Source organism: Ranitomeya imitator, chromosome 4, assembly GCF_032444005.1.
Source record: "Ranitomeya imitator isolate aRanImi1 chromosome 4, aRanImi1.pri, whole genome shotgun sequence".
Classification (NCBI taxonomy): Eukaryota; Metazoa; Chordata; class Amphibia; order Anura; family Dendrobatidae; genus Ranitomeya; species Ranitomeya imitator.
The window spans coordinates 37,022,672-37,049,885 of record NC_091285.1 but is presented as its reverse complement, the minus strand read 5'-3'; the positions used below and the strand labels follow the sequence as shown (position 1 = coordinate 37,049,885).

The following is a 27,214-nucleotide window of genomic DNA, read 5'->3' as shown; positions in this document are numbered from 1 at the left end:
ATGTATTTTTCCTGTATTCTTAAGATGTTTTCAAGAATAGTAGTGCAATGTACAATTAATTGTGTCTCTTTCCTTAAGGACTTGTTCAGACATCTGTTTTTCTCATAAGAATGCAACCGTGGTTTTCACGAAAAGAAGTCATAGACTATATTATAGTCTATGCAGCTGTTCATATGTCCGTAACCGAGTGGCTCACAGAAAATCATGGGGTCATGTCCGATTTTGATCCGACTTTTGGAGCAAACTCGCCAAGGCAAGTTTATGGGGCTGTGCAAAAAAAAGGGCCAGCACTCAGATGCCACCTGAGTGCTGTCCAATTTTCATGGACTGTTAGATCAAATCTTGAGAAACATATCAGTTTTTTTTTCATCTGAGGAAACTGATGATACTCTGACCAAACTCTGATGGTAAAAACTGACACTCTGACCAAACTCTGATGGTAAAAACTGACCTAACTATGATGGTAATGCGATGCCCGCTAGGGCCGCAGGGTAGTACTCAGTCCGGGTCGGCCAGTTCCTCAAGGGGTTGTCACTCTGATCGAACTATGATGGTAAAAACTGACACTCTGAGCAAACTCTGACGCTAAAAACTGACACTCTGACCAAACTCTGATGGTAAAAACTGACACTCTGACCAAACTCTGATGGTAAAAACTGACCTAACTATGATGGTAATGCGATGCCCGCTAGGGCTGCAGGGTAGTACTCGGTCTGGGTCGGCCAGTTCTTCAAGGGGTTGTCACGGCAGCAGTGACCCGGTCCGTGGCCCTGGGCGCGCAATAAAATAATGAAGTAAAGTTATTAGGGGATTTAACGTGACACCACCTGTGGTGTTCGGCAATAGATGGTGAACACTGCTTAAAGGGACAGCTGGGGCCGCTGGTAACGTAGCTGGAATGGTTCTGCTCCCCACAGATGGACCGGTGCCCCAGGGCTACTGGTACTGTTGTAAGGGGTCATGGACTTTGGGGTGTAGGACTTAGGGTGCGAGAAATGACCGAGGACACAAGGGCTGTAGTTTCATTTACCTTTACTCGATGGCCAGGTGGGTTTGGAGGTCCGTGCTACTTTAAGCTCTGCTCAAGTCCCTCTCACTGGCTGGCAGTTAAAATCAAACAGGCCACTTGAGCCTATTTGAGGTGTCGCTCCTTCGTGGCAGCTCCAGGCTCTGGTATGCTGCTGTGCCGCTGGGTGTTAGATGGGCCAGTAGACCTGCAGTCTCCTGCCCTCTGGATTTAGCTGCCGGGACTTCAGTACCCGAGCAATCACGGAATCTGGTGTCCGGTTTCTAGCACTCTACTCTGGGGTGAGCTTGGTTGCAGCTCCACTCCTCAGGTTCTGCTCAACATCTTTCCTCTCACTCTCTCAGACTCTGACTCACTCACTCCGCCTCCAGGCCGAACCTATAGGGAAGCTCCCCTGAAACCAGGTGTTAGAGCTCCCCCTTCTGGTCTGGAGTAAGGAAAAGTGTTGGATGCTGGTGTTACCTGGTAAGGCGACCCCTCCTTGCTTCCAGGCATGACATCACCCCCTGTGAGGAAGGCAATGCCACTGTGGCCACCGGACTCCTGGGATGCCATAGTAAGAATGGACACTGACCAAACTGATGGTAAAACTAACACTCTGACTAAATTATGATGAAAGGGTATGAGCACATGGTGTCATTTCAAGGAGCGCCCCATAAAATGAACTTAATGCCCAGCAATGTAAAAATGACATTGCTGTGCACATGTTCCATCTTATGTCACTTTTTTTTAACCACTTTAGTGTTCAGAAACCCACTAGGAAATCACCCGCTCTCTAGTCTATAGAAAGCCGCCAGCGTAGGAACCGATGCAAAAACGAAGACAGGCCACCTCAGGACAATGACCACCGATAGAACACTCAGTGTCTGCGCCGGCCTCTAAGAGATGCTGCATGCACATACCCAAACTTTGAAGAAACACTGATGAAACTTGAACTGTTTTTTTGCATGCAAGAAAAATCACTGACACCTGAATGAGGCCTAAATTTGTGCATGTAGGATGCAATGGTAATTAAGCCTTGAAATAGTGTGACCCCAGTGGTATAAAAAAAGTTTATCCCCCTTTTTAGATTTTTTTTTTCAAAGTCATAATAAAGATTTTATCTAAACACAACAAAAAGATGCAGAATATTAACAGAAGTGATGCACAAAGTGGTCAACTCCGAGTAAGGAACCATTAAGGAGGTTTTCGCAAAAACCTGGTCAGGTTTGTCCTGAGGAAGAGGTCCGGCGTGACCTTGAAATGATCTGATTTTAAAGATTCTATCTCAGCAGCGCATGAGTGATACCTCCTGTCATTTTTCCTTGTAGTCACTCGACATCTGCAGCCAATTACATGCTTCAGCCAACAGATATGAAACTGTGTTACATTGACCTCATTGCCTCTCTATGACTTGGGCCACAACATCTATTTTTTAAAAGATTTGTTCTGCGTTCCAATACACAATGGAAAACAACTAGAGATAAGTGTATTTTTTATAAATTCGAGTTAGCCAACTTCAACAAATTTTTTCAAAAAATTGCAAGTACCCCAATTGGGAGGACCGATTTGTGTTTAACGCTCTGAGGTCTACAAAAACTGTATCTGACCCCTTTAAAGCTCTTTAATGAATTCGTAGCTTTATTAATGTCAAAGGGACCTCACCATATATGGCCATTGGATATGAGAGGACTGATTTGGGGGTCATATGCCATGTCAGTAGAATCTCTTACTTTCCGCAATCCCCAGCACGGCTTTTGATTAGCCATGGCTGACACGATATCATTATTGCACTGCAGTATGATTAACTAATCAAAAAGCTGCACTTGGGTACCTGGAAGGTAAGTTTCTTCAGAGTTTGATGGTTTTCTTACCCGATCTCTAAAACTAAAGCTGTAAGCTGTGACATTTTCTCACTATCCAGATTCACAACAAATGGTTGCTGCCTTCCCTTCTTTTGCTTTTATACAGGCTATGATAGTCTCCTCATTGGCTGTGCCATACCACATGATATGATAGATGCAAGACATTATGGAGAAGCCCAGCCAAGGCCATGTGAGCCTTCTGTCACGATACCTGGTATTAATGTTGCAGAGGAAACTGCACCCAGCAGCAACAGAGCTGGACCAGACACCAGGTAACTAACCTGATCACCAACGGGACCTTCCACATGAGACAGAGTGATCAGGTAAAGCAACAGGACCTTAGAGCATGTGACAGAGTGGGAAGCGGTCAGGGGGCAGAGCCAGACGCCGGGAAAGAGAGAAGGAACAAGCATAAAAGAATAGTGAAACAAGCAGAGGTCGTAGCCAGGAGATTACAAGATACCAACAGGGAGAGTCAGGGAATTGTTAGAAGCCAAGCCAGAGGCCAGTAATCCAGCACATGACAGCAAGACACTATGCAAGCCAGCACACACTTCAGAGGTCAAGCATACATACTGCAGAAAAACCTATAGATGACAAGGATACCAGGTTAGGAGCAAGTATAAATAGCCCTCCCATCTTGAAAGAGAGGCTAACAACATTAAACCTCATAGCACAGGACATTAACCTTGTCCTAACCATGACACCTTCTCTGTCTGATGCAATCTTCTGCATTGTGCAAAATGGTAGGGGGAATGTTTGGTGATTGGCGTTAAGTGAATCGCAATTTTTTCAAATTCACCAGATTCAGTGAATTCTGAAAAATGCTGAAAAAAAGGATTTGCACATATCTAAAAATCAACCTATTTATAAACTGGCAAACTTCATACTTTTTACTCCTTTGGGTGATAGAACTATGATGCATAAGACCATGTTTAGTGAATAAGTACTGGTATTTTTGGGACAACCAATCAGTTATGATGTCTTTGTAGTTTCAGGCACCCTGCAGGCAGGATTGTGACAAGTATAATATGAATTGATATGCTGCAGTTTATTAGAATGATAAGATTTACTTTACCCGCATTTTACTTTCCATGATATTCTCCCCTGCTGGGCAGGTTGTTTGCTGGAATGGTGCAAGTTCTGGATATAAATTCCTGTCTTTATGACGAGTTTTGTAGTTGACAGTGTTTGATGGAATCCAGTACACAGTAATCGGCTCATTTGTAGTAGTTAAATCGGAGGATAACGTGCAATTTCTTTCTGCAAAACACTTAAGATGCCCAATTTCATGACATGCTGCTTATAATAAGTGTTTCTCGCGAAGAAGATCGTAAGGTCAGCAAAGGATTAGGTTTTTTTTTTTGTATATCAGAAATTGTAATTGCTCGTTACCTTATCATTGGTAATCATTAATATAATAATAATAATAATCTTTATTTAAACAGCGCCAACATATTTCGCAGCGCTTTACAATTCAACAGTTCATATGCAAGTCATAAGCAACAGAGTTAAAGACAATACAATAATTAGAGCAAAATAATGATGACCCTGCCCGTAAGAGCTTGCAATCTACAATGAGGTGTAGTGAGACACAAAATACAGGTGCGTATTTACAATGATGATCCAGCCATCTTGAGAGAATGGGGGACAGATAAAGGCAGGATGAGCTAGTCACCAGACAGTATTTGTGGTGTTTTGGGGTATGGCGGAGTTTGATGGCGAGTTATTCTCAAATAACTAGTGAATGACACACACACACTTCGATTAGGCAGCGTGTTAAACAGATGTGTTTTGTGGGAGCGTCTAAAACTGTATCAGTTGTGGTTAGCCCTAATTTCTTGGGGTAGAGCATTCCAGAGGATTGGTGCAACTCAGGAGAAGTCTTGGAGCCGGTAGTGTAAGGTATGTATTAGTGCAGAGGTTAGTTTATTTTTGTATTTCAGACACTTTTTTCTGACCGGGGACTAATATTTTCCCGTTGCGAACGTTAAAGTTCTTTTTATTAGAATTATTTGAATTTTCAGTTTATTGATGCATAGATATCTGGGAAATTGAATACTTATGTCAATGCTTTAGTCGGGGAAATGCTTGGTATAAATCCTGCAGAGAACAAAGGGGTTCATACTCCTGAAGATCAGTTCCATCCTCAAAAGATCGAATGAAGTTTCTCATGCCGATAGGGCAGGGAGGACAGAGGTTTCTGCTGCAGCTAGTTGTCTCACAGCCACAAACAGGATAGTTAGAAGAAGGACATGGCTGATCTTCACAATCACACAGATCTTTTTTTTCTCAATTTCAATTATGACACAAAGTAGGATCAAACAAAAGGAGAAGATCAAGGGAGAAGGTCCTGGGATATTTTTTTTAATTTTTTTTGTGCATTTTCTGTGTTTAGATTTTCTTGAGATTACTGTTTTTGTAGTAATAAAGAAAAAATGGCTCTTTCTGTTACCTCCACATAACAGATCGATTTTTGTCTTTATTTCTGGTATCTAATGAAGTGCGCTGTACCTTTTTCATGCTTTTCTATTATTGTTAACCACATGATCAAGAACAATTTTCATGTTCAATAGGTATTACGCACTTTTCATGTTTTGCTTGTGGGTCTCGTTTTATACAATGAACAAGTTGGGGGGGGAGCGAGAGAAGAACATTTTCTGCCACTAATAACAGCTACAAGGCACAAGTGTGTACAATTCATTATGAGACTTTGGTTAATGGAAATTGATTAAAACCCCTAAGGGTGCTTGTACATGTGCACATTTAGTTCTGGTTTTGTGATGCAGTTTTTCAATCCAAAACGAGAATCATTAAAGGAAGAGAAAAGTACAAAATACATCTACATCTCTTTGTGTAACTTCACTCTTCAACATCCATTTCAATTAAATAAATGATCAATTTGGTTTCTGGCATCCTAAGAAGGTTTGATTGAAGGTTTTAATATAATTGTCCATGGCCTCCAGGAAACAACCACTGCTGCGTTCTTCTGAGATTGCAGCAGCAGTTGTCAAATCTTTGCCACTCTTGGTTTAGTTTGATATCAAGCTTTTGATTAAAAGTTTTCAGACTGGAACAAATTTTGGTTTTCATGAAGTTGGCTGCTTCAGTGTTTTTTGATCTTTTAGTCAGATGTTTCTCTGGTTACTGAAGTACAGCTATCAACATTTCATCAGCAAAGACTCGATATTTACAGTTGACCCTTACACTCCCTGACAGACGTTATGTCGCTTATCCATGTTAAGAAAATAAAAGCTTATAATAACCTGACGTAAAATTCATCCATTGATTGTATAAATTATTCTTTTGAAAGCTGAAACCCTCCGAAATGTGGTTTAGGTTAAGAAAATAAATTGTCATCAATGCAGAAATATTGATCAGTTAATGGACACAGAATGGTCAGATTTTGGCAAGACAAAAGTTTTGTCGTTGACAGAAAGTAATGTGATATTCAAACAAATAATTAAATTAAAATACAAATATATGAAGTTGTGGTGCTATTAGAGTCACATTTAATATTTTGTGTGACTTCCATGAGCTTGAAGGACTGCATCCATGCAGTTCAACAATGATTCATACAATTTATTAATGAAGTCATCAGGAATACCAAAGAATGCTAGATTGCCAAAGGTCTGCAATGCTGGAATTGCTGCTAAGGGAGCATTCTTTGACGAAAGAAAAGTTTGAAGATGAAAATTATTATTTCAAATAAAAATCTTGTCAATGTCTGGACTAGATTTTCAATTCATTTGGCAACTCATTTGATTAATAAAAGTATGAGTTTTTCATGCAGATGGGAGGAGCATCTGGAAGTAAGAGGAACATGACTTTCTGGTCAAAGGAGTCATCAGCTAGTGATTAGCACTGGAAAAGGAAAGAAGTGAGCCTCATACCAGTGTGTGACAGGAAGATTGCAGGGTCAGTGATAGCAAGCTCTGAAAGTAACACTACTGCATAAAGGAGAGAATTGAATACAGCTGGAAGATCTTGGAAACTCATCTGTTGTAGGTATGGTCAGGGGAGCCAAAGGAGGTATAGCTGTGGGTTGTAGGTAACCCTGAGACAGAGCAGAAGAAGAGAGCTGGAAGGCAAAGGGTAGGCCAGACCTAGGAATGTTAGTGAACAAACACTAAGCTTTCTAATCTGCGACATGGGTACCATTGAAGATGGCCGTGTTCGGTAGAGAACCGTTAGTCAAAATGGAGTATGCAAACCATGTATGCTGCATTACTGAACTGTCGTAGCTGACAAGCGATGTGCCTCCAAATGAGACCACTAACTCTGCAATAAAGAAGATGTGAACAAGCTTTGTACATGCTACCTACTGTATCTGTGATAAAAAAAGTTCTATTTTTATAAAATGGGTCTGAATCCTTTCTTGCTCTTTCTTCATATCTTGGGTCATCTGTGGGTATCAGACCTGAGTGGGAAACATCTGAAGAGAGCGATGCCACACACTCAGAGAAACCCATCTTACTATTGCCTTGCGTTGCCACAGAACACTTTGGCATGTGCGATCCTTATAATTCCACAAAAAAAACACATATCATATCTCAGCATCCTGGATTGAATATAGAGACTAGCACGGTCCTCCTTCCTCTTTTGACTCCAAGATCTTCAAATCCTGCATCAGGATTTCCCATTCACTGAAGGTGCATGCTGTCCCATGGACATCTCTATATCAATAGTGACATATCTTCATATCTGACAATCTCTAAGAAGGTGAAGGAAGACAGCGTTAGAAGATGCTTTCCCATCATACAGGGGCTCTTCAGGAGTACCATCGTCTCCTCTTACAGTTACACCCATGGGTAAGGTGGAACACTTTGTGGGAAATAGAAGCTAGCAATACTGCAACCAGAAAAATCTACACCGAATACATACCGAACCTAAGAAATAACCCCTACGTTGTCTGTGAGTGTAGAAGGATCGGTTAGTTCAGGTCCCAACATATCCAAATTGATGGACAGGAACTCTAGAGCCACCTATTGGATGCAGAAATCCTAAAAGTCAAGATCGATCTTTTAACAAGCCTAGTCATCTGTCTTGGGGTAAGAAGCTAAACCAGAAGCACCATTTGCAGACACGTGTTTCATGCTCTTGCCGTTCATCAGTGCATAGCTAGAGATCTGATTTGGCTATTCGAGACACTTCTGACTGGGGGTCTGCAGAGGAACATTTATGGTTGTGGCACATATGCACCGTTGGTACACATCATGAAAATTAAAGAGACAGGAAGCCGTCATTTACAAGATGACAGAACTTGAAGTTGTTTTAATTTACTTTATTCTTAAATAAAATACATTCACTGTGTGCTGTACAATAGCAGGTTCACTACAGTAGACAGGGATATTCTGTAGATTACACCATTAAATACAAGACATCACAGTAAGATCTATGGCATTCCGTGATTAGAACAAATGTACTGCTAGTGGGTGATGATCCACCATGAAACGCAATGACGTTATAACCGTAGGAAGTCAATGTTCCTTTCACACTGGCAACTTGGCAATGGGAATGACTCAACAACCCTAACATCAAAGCGTGGAAAAGTTCTGTATCTTGTGTACCCCACTTGTCTCTTCAGAGTTGAAAAACTCTAGCACCACCTATTGGAAGTAGGAATCCTAAAAGTCAATACTGACCCTCCAACGAGCCTTGTCACATGACTTAGCATAAAAGCCAAAACCAAAATTTACAGAGACTGTGTTTCGGGGTACTGCCCCTCATCTGCGCAAAGTGTGAGATCTGATTTGGTTGAGTTCCAAAGGGGTAACATTTCTCCTTGCGGAGAGTGACATGTCAAGCCTGACATGCCAAGGTGAGGAGACTTTTCACAATTTAAACTGCATACATTATTAAATAAATGTCTTATATCTGAAGAAGCTGATGTATTTACCTATAAAATCCAGCTTCAAAAGTAGGTAAGCTTGATTTATAAGGGATTATACATTAATACTGACATGGATTTTAGAAGTAAGTACACCAGGGTTTGTGTGAAAATCTATGAGACACTTTATTAATGTACAAAGTTTTTATTTTGAAATCTTCCCTTTAATGGCCCAGGTTATCTTGGAGCCTTCTGGTGGTCATAATTCGCGAATTACGAAAAATGTAACCCTGAATGCGACTTTGCTTGTAAACAGTAAATGTTATCATTTTAGGTCACAAAATGACTTAAAATATTTTAGTTTAGAAACTAACATCATTTTTTGGGACTGTCCATTATGTGACACCTAATACTGCTTAGTAATAAAATATATTACATGTAAATTACTGGAAATTAAACATTTTTTTACATAATTTTATTCTATAACACAAAAAAATTAGTTTGGTGAAATAATGGCTTCCTTTTGGTTCACATCATGGTAGTGTCAATACTTCTGTTCAAAATGGAGCCATGATGGATCGGTTCTCAAAGGACCAAAATACCATTATACTCTTCTAAAGTCCGAAACTTGTTTTCTCTGAGACCCGGAATTTATAGCTGCAGAACACTCTATTAGTGATCGGATTGAACATAGTGTAAAATTTAAAGGGGTTTTCCAGAATGATAATGAGTGGGGTTTTGATTCCTGGCACTTTACATATCACCCAGTCGAAGGATCTGCACTGGAAGTGTCACAGCTCTATACAGTAGAGAGGCCATAAATGGTTCTGGAAGCTTCCACAACTCATTTATAGAGATGTGCCACTTCCAAAGCACCATGACATATTCAATGAGCTGATCGATGAGGGTGTCAATTTCAGAACCCCAATAATCTGATATCTGGTGGATAGGTCATCAATATTAAAGTCACAAAACCACACTTTAATATGTAGTGAAATCATCTCAAATGGCAAAATTACTGTATAATTTATACAGTATATTCTGTAAAATCTCAGGTGATGAGCAGTGGCATAGCTAAAGTCTGATTGGCCCCTGAACAAGATTTGGACCGGGCCTCTCCCCCTTCCTCATATATATGCCCTCCATCCTGGTATATATGTCCCTCATCCTGGTATATATATCTACAATCCTGGTATATATGTCACTTATCCTAGGCCCCATCCTGATATATATATTGCCCATTCCGCTATATGGGCCTTATACTGGGCCCCATCCTACTGGGCCCCATATACTGGGCCCCATATATGTCACTCATCCTAGGCCCCATCCTTATATATATATATATATACACATATATCCCATCCTGGTATATACAGTTGTGCTCAGAAGTTTACATAGCCCAGCAGAATTTTTGCTTTCTTGGCCTTTTTTCAGAGAATATGAATAACACAAAAACTTTTTCTCCACTCATGGTTAGTGGTTGGGTGAAGCCATTTATTGTCAAACTACTTTGTTTTCTTGTTTTAAATCGTAATGAAAACCCAAAACATCCAAATGACCCTGATCAAAAGTTCACATTGCCTAGTGATTTTGGCCTAATAACATGCACAGAAGTTGACACAAATGGGTTTGAATGGCTACTAAAGGTAACATCCTCACCTGTGACCTGTTTGCTTGTAATCAGTGTGTGTGCATAAAAGCTGAGTGAGTTTCTGGGATCCAGACAGACTTTTGCATCTTTCATCCAGCCACTGACGTTTCTGGTCTGGGATCCAGACAGACTCTTGCATCTTTCATCCAGCCACTGATGTTTCTGGATTATGAGAATTGTCATTGGATCTATGGGAAATTGATAATGCCAGTCAGCAGCATTCAAATTGTGATTAAGAAATGGAAAAACAGGGGCTCTGTAAAAACAAAACCACGGTCAGGTAGACCAGCAAAAATGTCGTCCACAACTGCCAGGAAAATGTTTGGGATGCAAGAAAAGCCCACAAATAACATCAGCTGAAATATGGGAGTCTCTGAAAACTAGCGGTGTGGCTGTTTCAAGATGCACAATACGGCACTTGAAGAAAAATGGGCTGCTTGGTCGAGTCGCCAGAAGAAAGCCATTACTGCGCAAATGCCACAAAGTATCTCACCTACAATATGCAAAACAGCACAGAGACAAACTTAAATGTTACATTTGGAGAGAGGTCAACTAGGCCTATGATGAAAGGAACACCATTCCTACTGTAAAGCACGGAGGTGAATCGCTGATGTTTTGGGGATGTGTGAGCTACAAAGGCACAGGAAACTTGGTCAAAGTTGAAGGAAAGATGAATGCAGCATGTTATCAGCAAGTACTGGAGGCAAATTTGCAATCATCAGCCTGGAAGCTGCGCATGGGACGTACTAGAACATTCCAAAATGACAACGATCCAAATCATAAGGACAAGTCGACCAGTCACTGGCTACAGCAGAACAAAGTGAAGGTTCTGGAGTGGCCATCTCAGTCTCCTGACCTCAATATCATTGAGCCACTGTGGGGAGATCTCAAGAACGCAGTTCATGCTAGGCAGCCCAGGAATTTACAGGAACTGGAGGCTTTTTGCCAAGAAAAGTGGGCAGCTTTACCATCTGAGAAAATAAGGAACCTCATCCACAACTACCACAAAAGAGTTCAAGCTCTTATTGATGTTAGAGGGGGCAATACACGGTGTTAAGAAATGGGGTATGTGAACTTTTTATCAGGGTCATTTGAATGTTTTTGGTTGTCATTATTATTTAAAAAGAGAAAACACAGTAGTTTGACAATAAATGGCTTCACCCAACCACTAACCATGAGTGGAGAAAAAGTTTTGGTGTTATCATACATATTCTCTGAAAAAAGGCCAAGAAAGCAAAAATTCTGCCGGGGTATGTAGACTTTTGAGCACAACTGGTCACAACTGTATATCTCTTATCCTGGGCCCCATCCTGGTATATATGTTACTCATCCTATGCCCCATCGTGATATATATATCTTCCACGCACATCCAGCTGAAGTATTTGCTGGCGCCGGCGGACCCCTCACCCGCCAGGCCCTTTCTCATTGAAAACCTCTGTAACCAAGGTAGTTATGCCCCTGGTAATGAGTTAAGAACCATTTTATGGCACAGCTTTGCTCACAACAACAGACATGAATATTTTTTTTAAGTAAAGAATCTTTCGGCTAAGTCTATTTCTTTTTTACATATAATGTAAGCCCTTTGAAAATGTTGTGTATTATCACACACTGCATATAAAAGTATATCTGTCAGTCATAAAAAAGAATAAAAATTAAAGTCGTATGTCTGCTTTACTGTCAGTAGGCTTAAAGTACGAGAAAACATCAGTTGAACACAGTGATCAGCATGCACAGAGCAAGATGTTTTAATCCACTTTAGCAATGAAATGGGAAAGCTGTTCTTCGATTAAGTCCTTTCTCTTATGGCTGTGTCAGCCATTGACTAAGCGTGAGGGTTTCTTTTAGGTTTTTTTAGAGTTCTTTTCCTCCTAGCTAAAGTCATTCCGAGAAAGAGGATTTTTTTCTTTTTTTGACAGTAACTTATTGACTACTGACATGTCCAATGCCCATGTTCAGTAAGAAGACCTTACTGCTCAGTTGACCATGGCCCGGTCACAGAACAGTAGAAAGGTGGGAGCTGCAGACGGAAACGCGATGAGGAAACGAAGGACTTCCTTCTTCAGCAGAGTATTTGCGGTTTTGATTGGCCACAATTATAGTGCTCTTCTGGGGAACAAGCACCTGAACAGGAAGTTTAGGGGTCCAGTGTTTGAAGAGAGGAGGCAAAAAGTTTCTGAACGCAGAGCGAAAGCGTCTGGAGAGGAGATTGTAGATCAGGGGGTTGACAGCCGAACTCAGATAGAAGAAGACTCCTAGAAGATGAAAAACAGACAAACAAGATGTTAATGTCATCATCTCTCCCATTCAATTTTGGGTTATGTTCTTATCTTTACGGAAAGTTGAAACCTACACGAAAATCATGTACAACCTTTTTTATCATTCGGTGGAATGGATATAGAAGAACAGTCTGAGAAAATAATATGCATCTGATCTATCAGTAGTAGAGATTCAACCAATGTTTTGGCATTCAACGGATGGATTTCTGAACAGAAAATAAATTATTCAGCCAGCTAATTTTTTTAAACACAAATTAAATACTATAAAATAAAATTTTTTTTTAAATACAGCACACTGATTATCTACTGATTCTATGCCAGTGCTTAAAGGGAACCTGTCACCCCCAAAATCGATGGTGAGGTAAGCTCACCGTCATCAGGGGCTTATCTACAGCATTCTGTAATGCTGTAGATAAGCCCCTGATGTAACCTAAAAGAGGAGAAAAAGAGGTTATATTATTCTCACCCAGGGGCGGTCCTGCTGCGGTATGGTCAAATGGGTGTCTCAGGTCCGCTCCGGCGCCTCCCATCTTCATTTAATGACGTCCTCTTCTGGTCTTCACGCCACAGCTCCGGCGCAGGCGTACTTTGTCTGCCCTGTTGAGGGCAGAGCAAAGTACTCCAGTGCGCAGGCACCGGGCCTCTCTGACCTTTCTGGCGCCTGCGCACTGCAGTAATTTCCTCTACCCTCAACAGGGCAGACAAAGTACGCCTGCGCCGGAGCCGCGGCGTGAAAACCAGAAGAGGACGTCATGGAATGAAGATGGGAGGCGCCGGAGCGGACCTGAGACACCCATTTGACCAGACCGCAGCAGGACCGCCCCTGGGTGAGTATAATCTAACGTCTTGTTCTCCTCTTTCAGGTAACATCGGCGGCTTATCTACAGCATTCCAGAATGCTTTAGATAAGCCCCTGATGACGGTGAGCTTACCTCACCACCGATTTTGGGGGTGGCAGGTTCCCTTTAACTTGGTACTCAACCAGTCTCAGTTTCTTCTGCTGGCAGGCAAAGAACCGCAAGTGTGGACAAGTATGGAACCACAAGTATGGACAGGCACAGAACCGCAAGTGCGGCACCCCAGGTGCAGACCAGCAAGGAACTGCAGTTGCGGCAGGAACAGGATCAGGTCTAAGTTCAGATTAGACTGTAACAGGGAAAGGTTCAGGATAAAACAGAGGGAGCTCAAACAAAGGTTGCAGATTAATGGTTGATGGTTCAGACACAGCAGGTATAGGAAAAGGTAGTGGTTTAGACATAGCAGATTTAGAAGGAGGGACTGATTCAGACATTGCAGGTTTGGCGATAGGTACAGATTCAGACACTTCAGGTTTAGTTTTGATTCAGACACAGCAGGTTTTTGAGATAGGCACATATTCAGTCCTTTAAGGAATCTTTTGACACACCAGAAAAATAATATATCCTCCTACAATCCAGTTCAGCTAGGCTATGGAACCCCCTTACTCTTCTTACCTACCCCGTACACATGACTGCATAGTCTCATAAGCAAAAATAGTATTGTTGCATAAACATAATAAACCATGATGTGAGTAGTAAAAGATAAGTGCATAAACATTTGCAGCTCAGGGACCCTCAAAAGTTAGCAATTAATGGACCGGTACAATGTAAGGAGGTGAATGACGAATGCCCATTTTCATCCCTCTTACAATCTGATCTCCATCTACTAGCTAAGTCTACTTTCACACTAGCGTCGGTACGGGCCCGTCGCAGTGCGTCTGGCCGAAGTTCCGACGCATACTGTGAAATAAAATCACAACGGGGGCAGTGGATGCAGTTTTACAACGCATCCGTTGCCCCATTGTAAGGTCCGGTGGAGGAGGGGGCGGAGTTCCGGCCGCGCATGTGCGGTCGGAAACGGCGGACACAATGCACAAAAAAAGTTACATGGAACGTTATTTTGTGCCGACGGTCCGCCAAAACACGACGCAACCGTCGCACTATGGATGCGACGTGTGGCAATCGGTCGCAATGCGTCGCTAATGAAAGTCTATGGAAAAAAAACGCATCCTGCGGGCAACTTTGCAGGATGCGTTTTTTCTCCAAAACGATGCATTGTGACGTGCGTCGAACGACGCAAGTGTGAAAGTAGCCTTAGAGACAACTGAAAATTGCAGATAAAGTCTGCAGAGTAGTAACTGTTGAAAAATGCAGAATATAAGTCATGTAAATGTCTCAGTGGTACGTCACTAACACGGGATGATATGTAATTTGACATTTGTCTAATATTGTGAATTTCTAATTTAAAAAAAATGAGTTACTACATGCCAACAGAGGACTTATAATTTTGACCCCAATTCAGAAAATATCCATTTCTGATATCTTTTTTTCATTAGTAATAACAGCCTCACATGTTGAGTGACATCTGCCATGATATGACAGATACAGGAAGACTGGCACAATTAGCACGTCTGCACAATTACGTGGAAAGGATGAGCAAGTCTGGGAATCTGGACACTGGAAGCGTCTGGATACAAAATGACTTACATCAGTGTCTGTCTGGACTTCGAAGGTCGAGAACAAACGTTGTGATGTTGAGGATTTATTGTTCTGCTAGGGGATGTGCATCTATTCACCAGAGTTTTCCCCAGAATGTGCATAAAATATGCGCATCATATACTTCATTCATTTGAATGGGTGAGAAATGCTGTAAAATGCTGACAGAAGAAACACTTGGATGGGTCAAATCCACACTGAAAAAAAAATGTGATTACTACTGCCATATGAAAGAGAAAGAAGGGAAGAAAGAAAGAAAGAAAGAAAGAAAGAAAGAAAGAAAGAAAGAAAGAAAGAAAGAAAGAAAGAAAGAAAGAAAGAAAGAAAGAAAGAAAGAAAGAAAGAAAGAAGGAAAGATAAGAAAAAGAGATGGAAAGTTAGGAAGAAAGATAGAAAGAGATAGATAAAGATAGAAAGAACAAAAAAGAAAGAGAAAGAAAGAAAGAAAATATGGAAAGTAATAAATAAATAAAAATACATAGAAAGAGAAAGAAAGAAAAGAAAGAGACAGATAGAAAGAAATATATAGTGTAGTGCAGCAGGGTTGGTGCAGTGCGACAGATAGGCAGGGACCACAGAAAAGTTCAAAGCAAATGTCTTTAATGTCCAAAGAAACTCACAAATGGAAAGCAAATGGTATCCTCTGGATCATAGCCGGGGCATCAAGACAGTCCGTATCAGAGACTGTTTCCGTGGGCGACTGTACCGTTGTGTCATGCTGAGGGGTGCCAGGCCTTTTTATTCCCTTGGCTCCGTGTTACTTCACACAAGCTGGATGTTGCAGAGCCACCTGCTCTGCAGTTTGCAAACCAAGACTGACCCACCCAACCCTTTGCTGCAGGTTTTTTTTAAATGGAATCTGTTGCCATCGGCCATTTGTAAGACCCGATGTGGAGGGAGCGAACAGCCCCACATCCTGTGGTTCGCTCCAAAAATAAAAGCCCATGCCAGGTTTTCTTAAATCTGCTTTGGGCAAATAGCTTGTCCAACACCAAACTTACTTTTATTCTGCACTGCAACCACAGCTCTGCCTGTGACTGCAATGCACTCCAGCGGGTTTAATAAGACTCCTTTCGCATCCTGGTGGACACATATTGACCCTCGCTTATGATGCCCCTCACTGCCTCACAATAGAAGGAGAGAAAGAAAAAAGCAAGAAATAAAGGGATAGAAAGAAAGAGATGAAAAGATAGAAAGAGACAAAGGGACAGAAAAGAAAGACAGAGAATTAAAAGGAGAAAAGCTAGATGGTCAGGAGGTAATGCAACCTGTGTAGCACGGTGTCTAAAAATTGTGAAAATTTTAAATATACCATCATCTACAGGACATATCATCAAAAGATTCAGAGATCCTGGAGAAATGCATGTGCTAAAGGGACAAGGCTAATAGTCGATGTTGAACGTTCGTGAATTGATCTATGGGTCCTAAGGATTTATTTATTTAAAATAGGATTACGGTAGGTTGTGAACATAACGGCATGGGCTCAGGAATACGTCCAGAAATCATTGTCTGTGCTCAAAGCTCCATGTGCAATCCACAGATACAAGAGAAAGCTCCGTGATGCAACGAAGAAGCCATATGTCAACACAATCCAGAAACTCTGCCGTCTTCTCTGGGCCAAAGCTCAATCAGAATGGACCGAGGCAAAATGGAAAACCATTCTGTGGTCAGATTTAATCAAAATTTCAAATTCTTCATGGAATTCACTGATGTCGTATCCTTTGGACTCAAGAGGAGAGGGACCATCCAGCTTGTTATCAGCACATTTCTAAGCCTGCATCTCTGATGGTTTGGGGTTGCATTAGTGCCTGGGACATGAGCAGCCTACAAACCTTGAAATGAGCATTATTTAGAGGTTTTAGAATAAAATATGATCCATGTAGACAATGTGTATTTAAGGGATGGACTGGCCTTCTGGAGTCCAGACGCATTATGGAATAAAATCCCTGGACTGCGGTGAAGCGAGGATCCTACGTTAGACAAGAATAGGACAACATTTTTCAACTGGTCTCCTCACTTCTCAGACGCTTACAGACTGTCATAAAAGAAGAGGAGATGCTAAACAATGGTAGACATGGCCCAGGCCAAAGGTTTGTGAGATGTGTTGCTGCCACTAATTTCTAAATGAGTTAGATTTTTTTAAATGAAATGGAAAAATGTCCGACGTTCATCTTCTGATCTGTGATCAATGCTCTGTTGTGAATAAAATATGGTTATAATAACAGATTTCCAAACAATTGTATTCTTGTTTTTTTTTTTTTACATTTTTTATACAGTGTCACAACTTTTTAGGAATTGGGGTTGAAGCTTGATGCTGTAGGACAATTTTGGCTTTCTGTTTGGAACATCAACCTCACAGAATATGTATGAAGTCAGAACCAGTAACAAATGCAGAATCCTTCACTATCCCAAAACACTTACAGTGGCATGTATAAGCTGGGGCTCACCTGGTCAAAATTACTGTTATTGTGAACAGTTAAGCAAGTAGGAGATTAAATTACCTCAAAAAAGGCCTAAAGTCAAAGATGACACATTGCCTTTGTATTTTAGGCTGAAAAAAAAATATATATATAGCGGTCATCTTTTAAATTTTAAAATTACAAAGTTGAAAATGAACAGATGCTAAAGTATTGGCATCCTGTTTCATATAGTACCTAGTAGCACCCCCTTTTGCACGAGTTACAGCTTGTTATAATTTTTTGCTGCCAGACAAGAGTCTTTCAATTCTTGCTTGAGGGATTTTCAACCATTCTTAGTTGGACAATCCTTTCAATTCTGTGAGATTCCTGGGTCATCTTGCATCCTCTGCTATTTTGAGGTCTAGCCACAGATTTTCAATGATGTTCAGATCAGGGGACTGTGAGGGCCATTGTAAAACCTTCAGCTTGCACCTTTTGAGGTCGTCTATTGTGGATTTTGATGTGTGTTTTTCCATTTCTAGAAGCCATCCTCTTTTCAACTTCAACTTTCTTACAGATGGCGTTATGTTTGCATCAAGAATTTGTTAAATTGAATCCATTCTTCCCTCCCCCATTGAAATGTTCCTCTTGCCATTGGCTGCAACCGTACTCCAAAGCATGATTGATCCACCATCATAGTTAATGATTGGTGAGATGTTATTTTCCTGAAATTCTATCCCCTTTTTTCTCTAAATATACATTTGATCAATGTGGCAAAAAAGTTCTATTTTAACCTCTTCAGTCCACAAGACATGTTTCCAAAATGCATCAAGCTTGTTTAGATGTCCTTTTGCATACTTCTGATGAAATTTTGCTTGGTCTTCCAGACCTTATCTTGATCTCCACTGTTCCTGTTAACTGATATTTCTTAATTACATTTCAAAGTGAGGAAAGGGCAATTTGAAAATGCTTTTCTAACTTCTTATGGCCTTCTCCTACTATGCTTTGTGGGCCTTTACTATTTTCATTTTCATAAAATGAAGGACCCATGGCTGTCTTTTTTGGCATAAGGTTAGAGGTGGTTGGGTTTGCATCACCTGTTCTTTCCTAATGATGATAGTGAACAAGCCATAACCATAACAGGGTTATTAAGGTCTGAAACTTTGGTCTATGTTATCTGAGCGCACAAATCTCCAAGAGTGCCCAACCTTTAGCATCTGCCCATTTTCCTTTTTGTAATTTTTAAAATTTAAAAACTGACTATTTTTTTGCCTAAAATTCAAAGTAAATGTGTCATCTTTAACTTTAGCCTTTTTAGAGATCACTACATCTTCAACTTGCTTAACTGTTCACAGTAACAGTAATTTTGGCACCAGGGGTGCCCAAACTTTTACATGCCACTTTAGCTAGTGTTCACTGCCCATACCCTGTTCTCCTAGAGGGCACATGTAAAGGACTTGGTGATCATTTTCGCCAAGTTAAGAGATGATCAGCATCCAAATCCACTCCCTTCCTATTCTTTGTATCACTTGAGGCCAACATTTAGCAGCTGTCAAAAGATTTTTTTTTTTTAAAAAAGAATGTCTGGCTTTTCATCAGATCTCAGACATTTAATCAAGACACGCTCCATATCAAGACGCCAGAGGGTTTAACGCATCTGAACCATTCTGTGCAGCAGCCAAAAATCTGCAAACTATATCCGCATATAGATTAAATGTAGTTACAGTGCAGTGACTTTGGAAACTGTACAATAAAATGAAAAACACAGAAAAAAAATGATTTTTCTACAAACAGTTGTAAAGTTATAAGCAGGGATGAATTTACATGTAGGAACAATAGACTTATACCTATAGGAAAGCCTGGGGGACATTCACCGTGGGAAGAAAAAGTGAACACATCTGTGTTGACTTAAAGAGGACACCCAGGGTCAAGGAATGAGAGCATTTCATAGTTAGAAAGACAAAAATTGGGTCCGCCTTGATGTCCAGATTCCAACGAGCCAAACACTCTGCGTCTACAGGGTTCTAGGTTGTAAGTCTTGTAGTGATTATCTGGGCTTAAAAGGGTTGTGTAGGTTTAGACTAAAAGTCTTCAGTCACTCTTTGTGACGACAGACTTTTGAATCCTTACAGTGTGCACACTGCACACTGTCAAATTTCTCCGGCATTGCCGGCGTGAGCATAGGGGTCATGTGACTGCCTATATGTGATTTGCATACTTCGGCTCACATTCCGACTAGACATGCTCATCCTCTCTCACTGCACTTCTGTTGCGAGAGGATGAGCACGTCTAGTTGGCATGTGACCGCAACTGACCTCCTGTTCTCTCCAGCAACACTGGAGAATCCTGACAGTGTGCGTGATCCGACTCTCGTATCAAAATGTCTTCTCAAATTTGCACGAACCACTCGGTCCGTGGAAAATCATGGACATGTGAATGGCCCCACTCACTGTTATAGGTAAGAGTGCTAGTCATGAAAAACAAGGATAGGACTTGACCGGGAAAAACAGACGTCTGAATGAGATCTTATTCATACCACGAATACGAGCTACGTGATGGTCTATGGGCCAACTGGGCAAAGTATAGAGAAAGTGACTTTTAAGACATTTATGCCTTATTTCTAAGCCCTCTCTACACATTTCTGTAGCTCACCTTCTCACTTTCATATTTCGCCTTTACTCCTTATTTCGTCTCGTCTCCCGACTCCCTAATCATTCTAAGAATACCGTCAACCCAGGTCAAAGCCGATGATTAATGGAAGTCGATGAAAGGGAACCGGTTCCAATTACCATATGACATCACGTATGCAAATGATGCAAATTTACTTATGCATAAATTAGATTAAAATGTACGTGATGAAACTTACCAGAAACAACATGGATGAGATTAAACACATTGGCGAGGGGTTCAGTCCAGTTCACGACAAAACTGAAAAAAAGTCGATCCACGTGGAAGGGAGCCCAACAGATGCCGAAGACCGTGACTAAGACAACTATCAAAAAAGGACTGATATTAGTATAGAAAGAAGAGTTTAGCCTAATATCTGATTGTTCTGGAATATTATAGATGGACATTCACAGAAGATGATAATTTGCCCCATGCAGGGAAGTATATATATATCCATCCTGATACATTATTAAAATATTTTTCGTAGAACAATATCCAGTACAGAGCAAAAGGTTGGACACACCTTCTCATTTAAAGATTTTTCTGTATTTTCATGACTATGAAAATTGTACATTCACATTGAAGGCATCAAAACTATGAATTAACACATGTGGAATTATATACTTAACAGAAAAGTGTGAAACAACTGAAATTATGTCTTATATTCTAGGTCCTTCAAAGTAGCCCCCTTTTGCTTTGATGACTGCTTTGCACGCTCTTATCGAATGGTTAATATCATCACATATAATTTTTGTTTGTAAGTAGAACATTTCCTTTTATTGGTTTCATTCCAAAGATAACATTTCCCATTCGTCTCCATTGAACCCACCGCACAATAGTAAATGTCTCTTGATACTTACACAGCATCTTTGTGACTGATTTCCGCGATGGTCTCTGGATGTTAACAGACATTTTGTCACCTCCCAGTGAATGATCGCCTCGGAGCTGAACAAGACAAAGTGATGAAATATAAAATCCTTGAAACAGATGACTTACATTTTTTTTTTTATGATGTATCACAAATGCAACAATTCTGTCATATAGCAAAAGAAAGATGCCACTCTTTTGACAAGTAAAATATGAGTCCAGGCTCCAGTATATTCGAAGCCAAGAAAAAAAAAAACCAAATGAACCATTCATGCGAAAGTAGTGTACATAGTTTTCATGTCATATGATATACATTTTATATAATAAAGTAGTAACAATGCCCTAAGATGCAGAAAAAAATGACCAACGCATCCCCAAAGATGATCTTTTGCTTTGGAGGACCTAAAGTGTGCAATGCTCCATTTCTCCTGTGGAGGCACCGCAGGCTAAATAAATAATTGTCACCAGCTTCCACCACAGATGACAGTTGATTGCTGAGGATCTTAGAAGCGGGAATACCTGTAATAAAGTAATAGTTAGGCCACCCTTATAAAAATAAATGATACTAGTGAGCCTCGCCTTCTAAATAGATTAACCCCTTAATAATTTAATAAGACTGTATGCAATAAGATTGAGAAGAGATCCTTGGACTTCTCACTCTTCCTGTCCTGTCTGGGAAAATGCAATGATAAATATGAAGATTATGCATTCCATGGATTCTACTTATTTACTAGGAAGATTTGGATGAGACTTAATTATCTGGTAATCAATGCTAAAACTGTTGTCTCCATTTATTGAGGCCCCTCAGAGAAGAGCTTAATTAGGTTGTTGTCTCTGTAAGGCCCCTTTAACATGTCTGTGTCTCCAGTATGTGTGGTGACAGTTTTCACATGTACTGGAGACACGTACACACGCAGACCCATTCAAATGAATGGGTCTATGCACATGTCAGTGTGTTTCCACAGACTGTGTGTCCGTGGGCAAAACACGCTGACATGTCTTTTTTTCGGCAAAACGTCCCGCACACATGCACACAGAGAACACACTTTGATGTCCTCCGTGTGACACGTACGGCTGCCGGGGAAGAAGTACTACTGTAAGCACTGTTCCCCGGCGGATGGTGCTGAAGCCGGCTGTCATCATTCTTCCCTGCTCTGCCGGTGAGCAGAGGAGAATGATGAGCGTTATATTAAAGTCCGAACTATAGCAGGTGGGGGCTTTTGGGACTGTTACCTCCATCATCCAACACCTGCTGTCGCTAATAACAGTGACAGTAGGTGCGGAAGATCGGGATATTCCACAGCTGCCGGCTGTGATCATTCGGAAATAAATGAAAAACCTGACGTGGGTTCCATCCTATTTTAGTGAACCAACCAGACAAAACTCACATCTGGGGGCTGCAAGCCTTAGCTGTTAGCTTCTGCAAGGTTGGTTATCAAGAATAGAGGGGTCCACACGCCGTTTTTTAAATTATTTAAATAAATAATTTAAAAAAAACAGTGTGGGGTCCCCCCCATTTTTTAAAAGCAGCCTTGCTAAAGCTTACAGCTGGTGGATGTTATTCTCAGACTGGTAAGGGGCCATTGATATAGGCCCCTCCATCCAGCCTAAAAACAGCAGCCCACAGCTGCCCAGAAAAGGCACATCGATTAGATGCACCTTTTCTTGCGCTTTGCCCGGCTCTTCCCACTTGCCCTGTAGCGGTGGCAAGTGGGGTAATTGCAACCCCCAGCTGTGAGCTTTAGCAAGGTTGGTTGTCAAAAATGGAGGGGACCGCATGCTGTTTTTTACATTTATTTATTTAAATAATTAAAAAAAAACAGTGTGTGGACCCCTCTATTCTTGATAACCAACCTTGCAGAAGCTGACAGCTGGGGGTTGCAGCCCCCAGCTGTGAGTTTTGTCTGGTTGTTTCAAAAAAATAGGGGGAACCCATGTCGGGTTTTCATTCATTTATTTCCGAATGATCGCAGCTGGCAGCTGTGGAATACCCCAATCCTCCGCACCTACTATCACTGTTATTAGCAGCAGCAGGTGTCAGATGATGGGGGTAACAGTTCCAAAAGCCACCACCTGCTGTCGTTCGGACTTTAATATAATGCTTATCATTCTCCTCTGCTTGCCGGCAGAGCAGGGTAGAATGAGGAGCCGGCTTCAGCACCAGCTACCGGGGAACAGCGCTTACTGTAGCGCTTCTTTGCCGGCGGCTGTCCGTATGGTACTGATGCAGCACACAGTTGCCACACGTGTGCCACATGTAGTACACACACGGACACGGATATCTCCGGTACCAGTTTTTCCGGTACCGGAAATATCAGGACGTGTGAAACAGTAAGGTGACCTGGTGGGAAGGTGGATATGAGGTTAGGGAATGTGTTAAATCTTTTAGAATGAGAGTTGCACTTTTGGTAGCTCTTTGTTTTGACTAATTTAATCCTCAAAGGGGCTGTCCATCTTTGAGAATAATGATATCAATTCGCTAATCTGAAATTTGAACCCAATTGTTTGCAAAAGACAAAGAGTAGAAAAGATATGCTGGAAACATGGGATTTTAGGCAGTTTATGTGAGATGTGCTCATCAGGGAGCTGTCAGCAGGGGCGTACATACAAATCATGAGGCACCACAGTAGAAGTCCTTATCGAAACACCCCCCCCACACACACACACAAAAAAAAAAAAATTATATATATATATATATATATATATATTCAACAGGGTCGCAGAAGAGCATATTTAACAGCTTTGCAATCCTAACAAAATAATTTTCCTCCTATTGAGGCTCCTCTGTGTTCTTTCACATTAAGATATCCCTTTTATGGCTCCCATAAAGTATGATGCCAACAAAAGCACCCCAGACACAGTACGATATCACCACAGTTTGATGACCCTACATTACCCATCACACTGCAAAGTAGGAGAATTACCTCAACACAGTATGATGGCTCCGTCACAGCCCTCCAAACAGTATAATGGTCCCAACATAGCCCTCCAAACAGTATTATGGTCCCCACATAGCACTCCAATGCCACCCACATAGCCTTTCAAACTGTATAATGGCCCGTACATATAGTATGATAGCCCTTACACCCCTCCACACAGTATGGTGGCCCCAAAACAGCCCTATACACAGTATGATGGGCCAAACACAACCCTCCACATTGTACAGTATAAAGGCCTGCACACTGCATAATGGACCCACTAGCCCTCCAAACAGTATAATAACCCCCACATAGCCTTCCAAACAGTATACTGACCCTGACGTAGCCCTGCAAACAGTTTGATTGGCCCCCACACAGCCCTCCAATGGCCACACATAGCCTTGCAAACTGTATAATGGCCCGCACATACAGTATGATTGCCCTTACATCCCTCCACACATTAGTATTCAAGCCCCTACACAGCCTTATACACAATATGATGGGCCAAACAGAAACCTTCACATTGTACAATGGCCTGCACACTATATAATGGACCCCACTAGCCCTACAAACAGTATATTGGCCAACACATAGCCCTTCAAACAGTATAATGGCTGCCACACAGCCCTACAAATAGTATAATGGCCCCCACATTGCCCAGCAAATAGTATAATGGCCCCAGCATAGCCCTCCAAACAGTATAATTGGCCCCCACACAGCCCTCCAATAGCCCCCACATAGTAGCCTTGCAAACTGAATAACAGCCTGCACAGAACCCAGGAAACAGTATAATGGCCCCCCATATACCCCTCCAAATAGTATAATGCCCCTCACTCATCTCTCCAGACATTATAATGGCCTCCTGTGATTAAACAAAATTTAAAAAAATACCTGTGCTCAAACCCCCTCTGCTCCGGTCTCTACAGAATGTTATGAAAGCTCTGCACAGCTCTGAGAAGGCGCAATATAGTGACATTATTGCGTCCACAGCGCTGAGACCCCAGAGCTCAGAGGTAGGGAGAATGGGAGATGACGGTTCCCCGTTCCATCATTGCTTTCAACTGTATCGGCATCCAGGATGCCAATATAGTTGAAAGTGCGATGCTGGGCTGAGGGGGTTTGGCACCGGACCACCCCCCACTCATACGTGCCATAGCAAACCCCATTAGCAGCATGCCACTGGCTATCAGGACGGGGAATGAAGGTTCAGTGTGGACAGGGTGCGATGGTGATGTAACTATGGGCTATAGAATGGAGCAAACTAATAGTTAATTCCAGCATTTACTGCTTTTTATCAGCGACAAACAGGTTCACAGCCCTGGAGGCTTCCAGTGTTCTCATTACAGCCAGCAAAATGACTGTTACACAATCAACCATTCACCAAATGACCTCGGCTCATTACGAGCCGTTTGGTCTGAAAAAGCATCTCTAACTATCGGCGGCCATTCTTTCTACCTTCTCTGTGTTTCCGTGTGAGCTGATTTATTTCCGACAGCAGAACATCATTAACTTTAAAAGGAATCTGTAAGCACAAAATGACTGTTCAAACAAAGCACAAATGCTCGGCGCACCCTTGACGTGGTCAAACAGCCGCGTGCACCTTTCATCTACTTATTTTCCATCTATTTCTGTCCTTTTCTGGCCCTGGTAAAGTCAGAGCTGTCAATCAAAGCTAGCAAAACTCTTGACTGTCTGCAATTCACATTATAACCAGCTGGTGGTCACATAGGAACACGTAAAGTATAAACGTTTCCCGATAGAGTATCACAAAATCTTGATTTTTTTTTTATATATTTTTTTCAAAGCCAGTCATTTTGCACAACTTTTCTCGAGATGTTCACGAGCCAAGAGGAAAGGATAAGAAAAAAGACGTGCATATTTTAATATAAAGAGTTAATTTGTGGTTAGTTAACTCAAAAACACATTAAAAATAATGTCAATTTTTCATGAGGTCCAAATATGGGGGTCTCCCCTGTCTTGAGAACAAGGGTGGTCAGAATCCATTGAGCAGCGATTGTGTGAAGAAATGATCATCATTGAACACCTCCTTTAGCACCGGATTGATTGAATTATTAGAGGTGTTCAGGGGAGAGATGAGACCCCATGACAAAAGGGACAAAAGGGATGTGTGATTCTCTCTTTACACCCCTCCATGACCCATGGCCCAGATTCATTCCTCCATTTTGGTTGCGGCAATGCAGTTTCTCTAGAGAAGGGGAAGTTCTGCTTCCAATAGTAAAGGCTGAACTGGAATATTGGTATATATCCCCATAGAAGATTCATTGTCCACCTCTATTGCATGTGCAATCTTTCTTAATAGTACAAGAGATCAATGAATCTGCTGACATTTGGATTCTGGTGCATCCAAATTTTTCGTAAAATTGGAAGCACATTTTATTAAAAATTATTCAGTTTTCTCTAAATGGTACCATTATGTAATAATAGTCTTCTATGCCTTAAACGGAATTTATCAGTTGGTTTTTGTGGTGTAATCCGAGAGCAGCATGATGTAGGGTCAGAGACCCTGATTCCAGCGATGTATCACTTAGTTTACTGGATGCAGCAGTTATGACAGAATCACAGTTTTCTCTGCTGCAGATCTAGCAGAGCTCGGAAAGCTGAGCTGTGTATAACCCCACCCACACCACTGATTGGCTGCTTTCTATGTACAATGTATAGTAATACAGAGCTGCCAATCAGTGCTGGGGGCGGGATTGGACTAGGAGGCACGAGACACCTAGTCCTGTAGTGATATTCTCCTGATGATAAAACACTAATTTACTGAAAAGCAACACACCCGGTAACAGATTCCCTTTAAAAGGACACTAATTGAATAAATGTTTTGATTGGATTAGACCTAATGTTTTCTGGCAGCAGTGGGGCATTATCTGTGTACTTTGTGATCCTTCCAGACCTTCTTGATACCAAAATTGAACTGAATTTGCATTAGTATTGTTGTTTCTAAATGACTATGGACTTGTTTTCTTTGCATTATTTGAGGTCTGAAAGCACTGTTTTTTTTAGACTCGGCTCATAGTGAGCTAATTTGTCTATGTACTTTCCTTTGCCTTGCCTCCCTGCATGGAGTATGAGTTTTACAGAATAAAAATTGTTCGGTACTTGGTCGGGGACGACCAATCTTAAAGGGAGGGGGAATGTAAGGGGGTGCATTATGTCCTTGCATTTTTCTTTCCGTCCCGATACCGTATGATATAATGTATA

At 41.4% G+C, this 27,214-nt stretch overlaps 1 protein-coding gene across 1 annotated transcript in view; it reads right to left on the bottom strand.

Moving 5' to 3' along the window:
* Positions 1 to 8,149: 8,149 nt before the first annotated feature.
* The window catches only part of NMUR2 (neuromedin U receptor 2), a 32,903-nt gene continuing 13,838 nt past the window's right edge, over positions 8,150 to 27,214 (bottom strand). The window contains exons 2-4 of the mRNA XM_069763532.1: positions 21,068 to 21,152; positions 20,407 to 20,532; positions 8,150 to 12,604 (exon numbers count right to left, since the gene is read on the bottom strand). Of these exons, the coding sequence (XP_069619633.1) occupies positions 12,345 to 12,604; positions 20,407 to 20,532; positions 21,068 to 21,152 (471 nt within the window). The 3' untranslated portion in view covers positions 8,150 to 12,344. The remainder of the gene's footprint in view (positions 12,605 to 20,406; positions 20,533 to 21,067; positions 21,153 to 27,214) is intronic.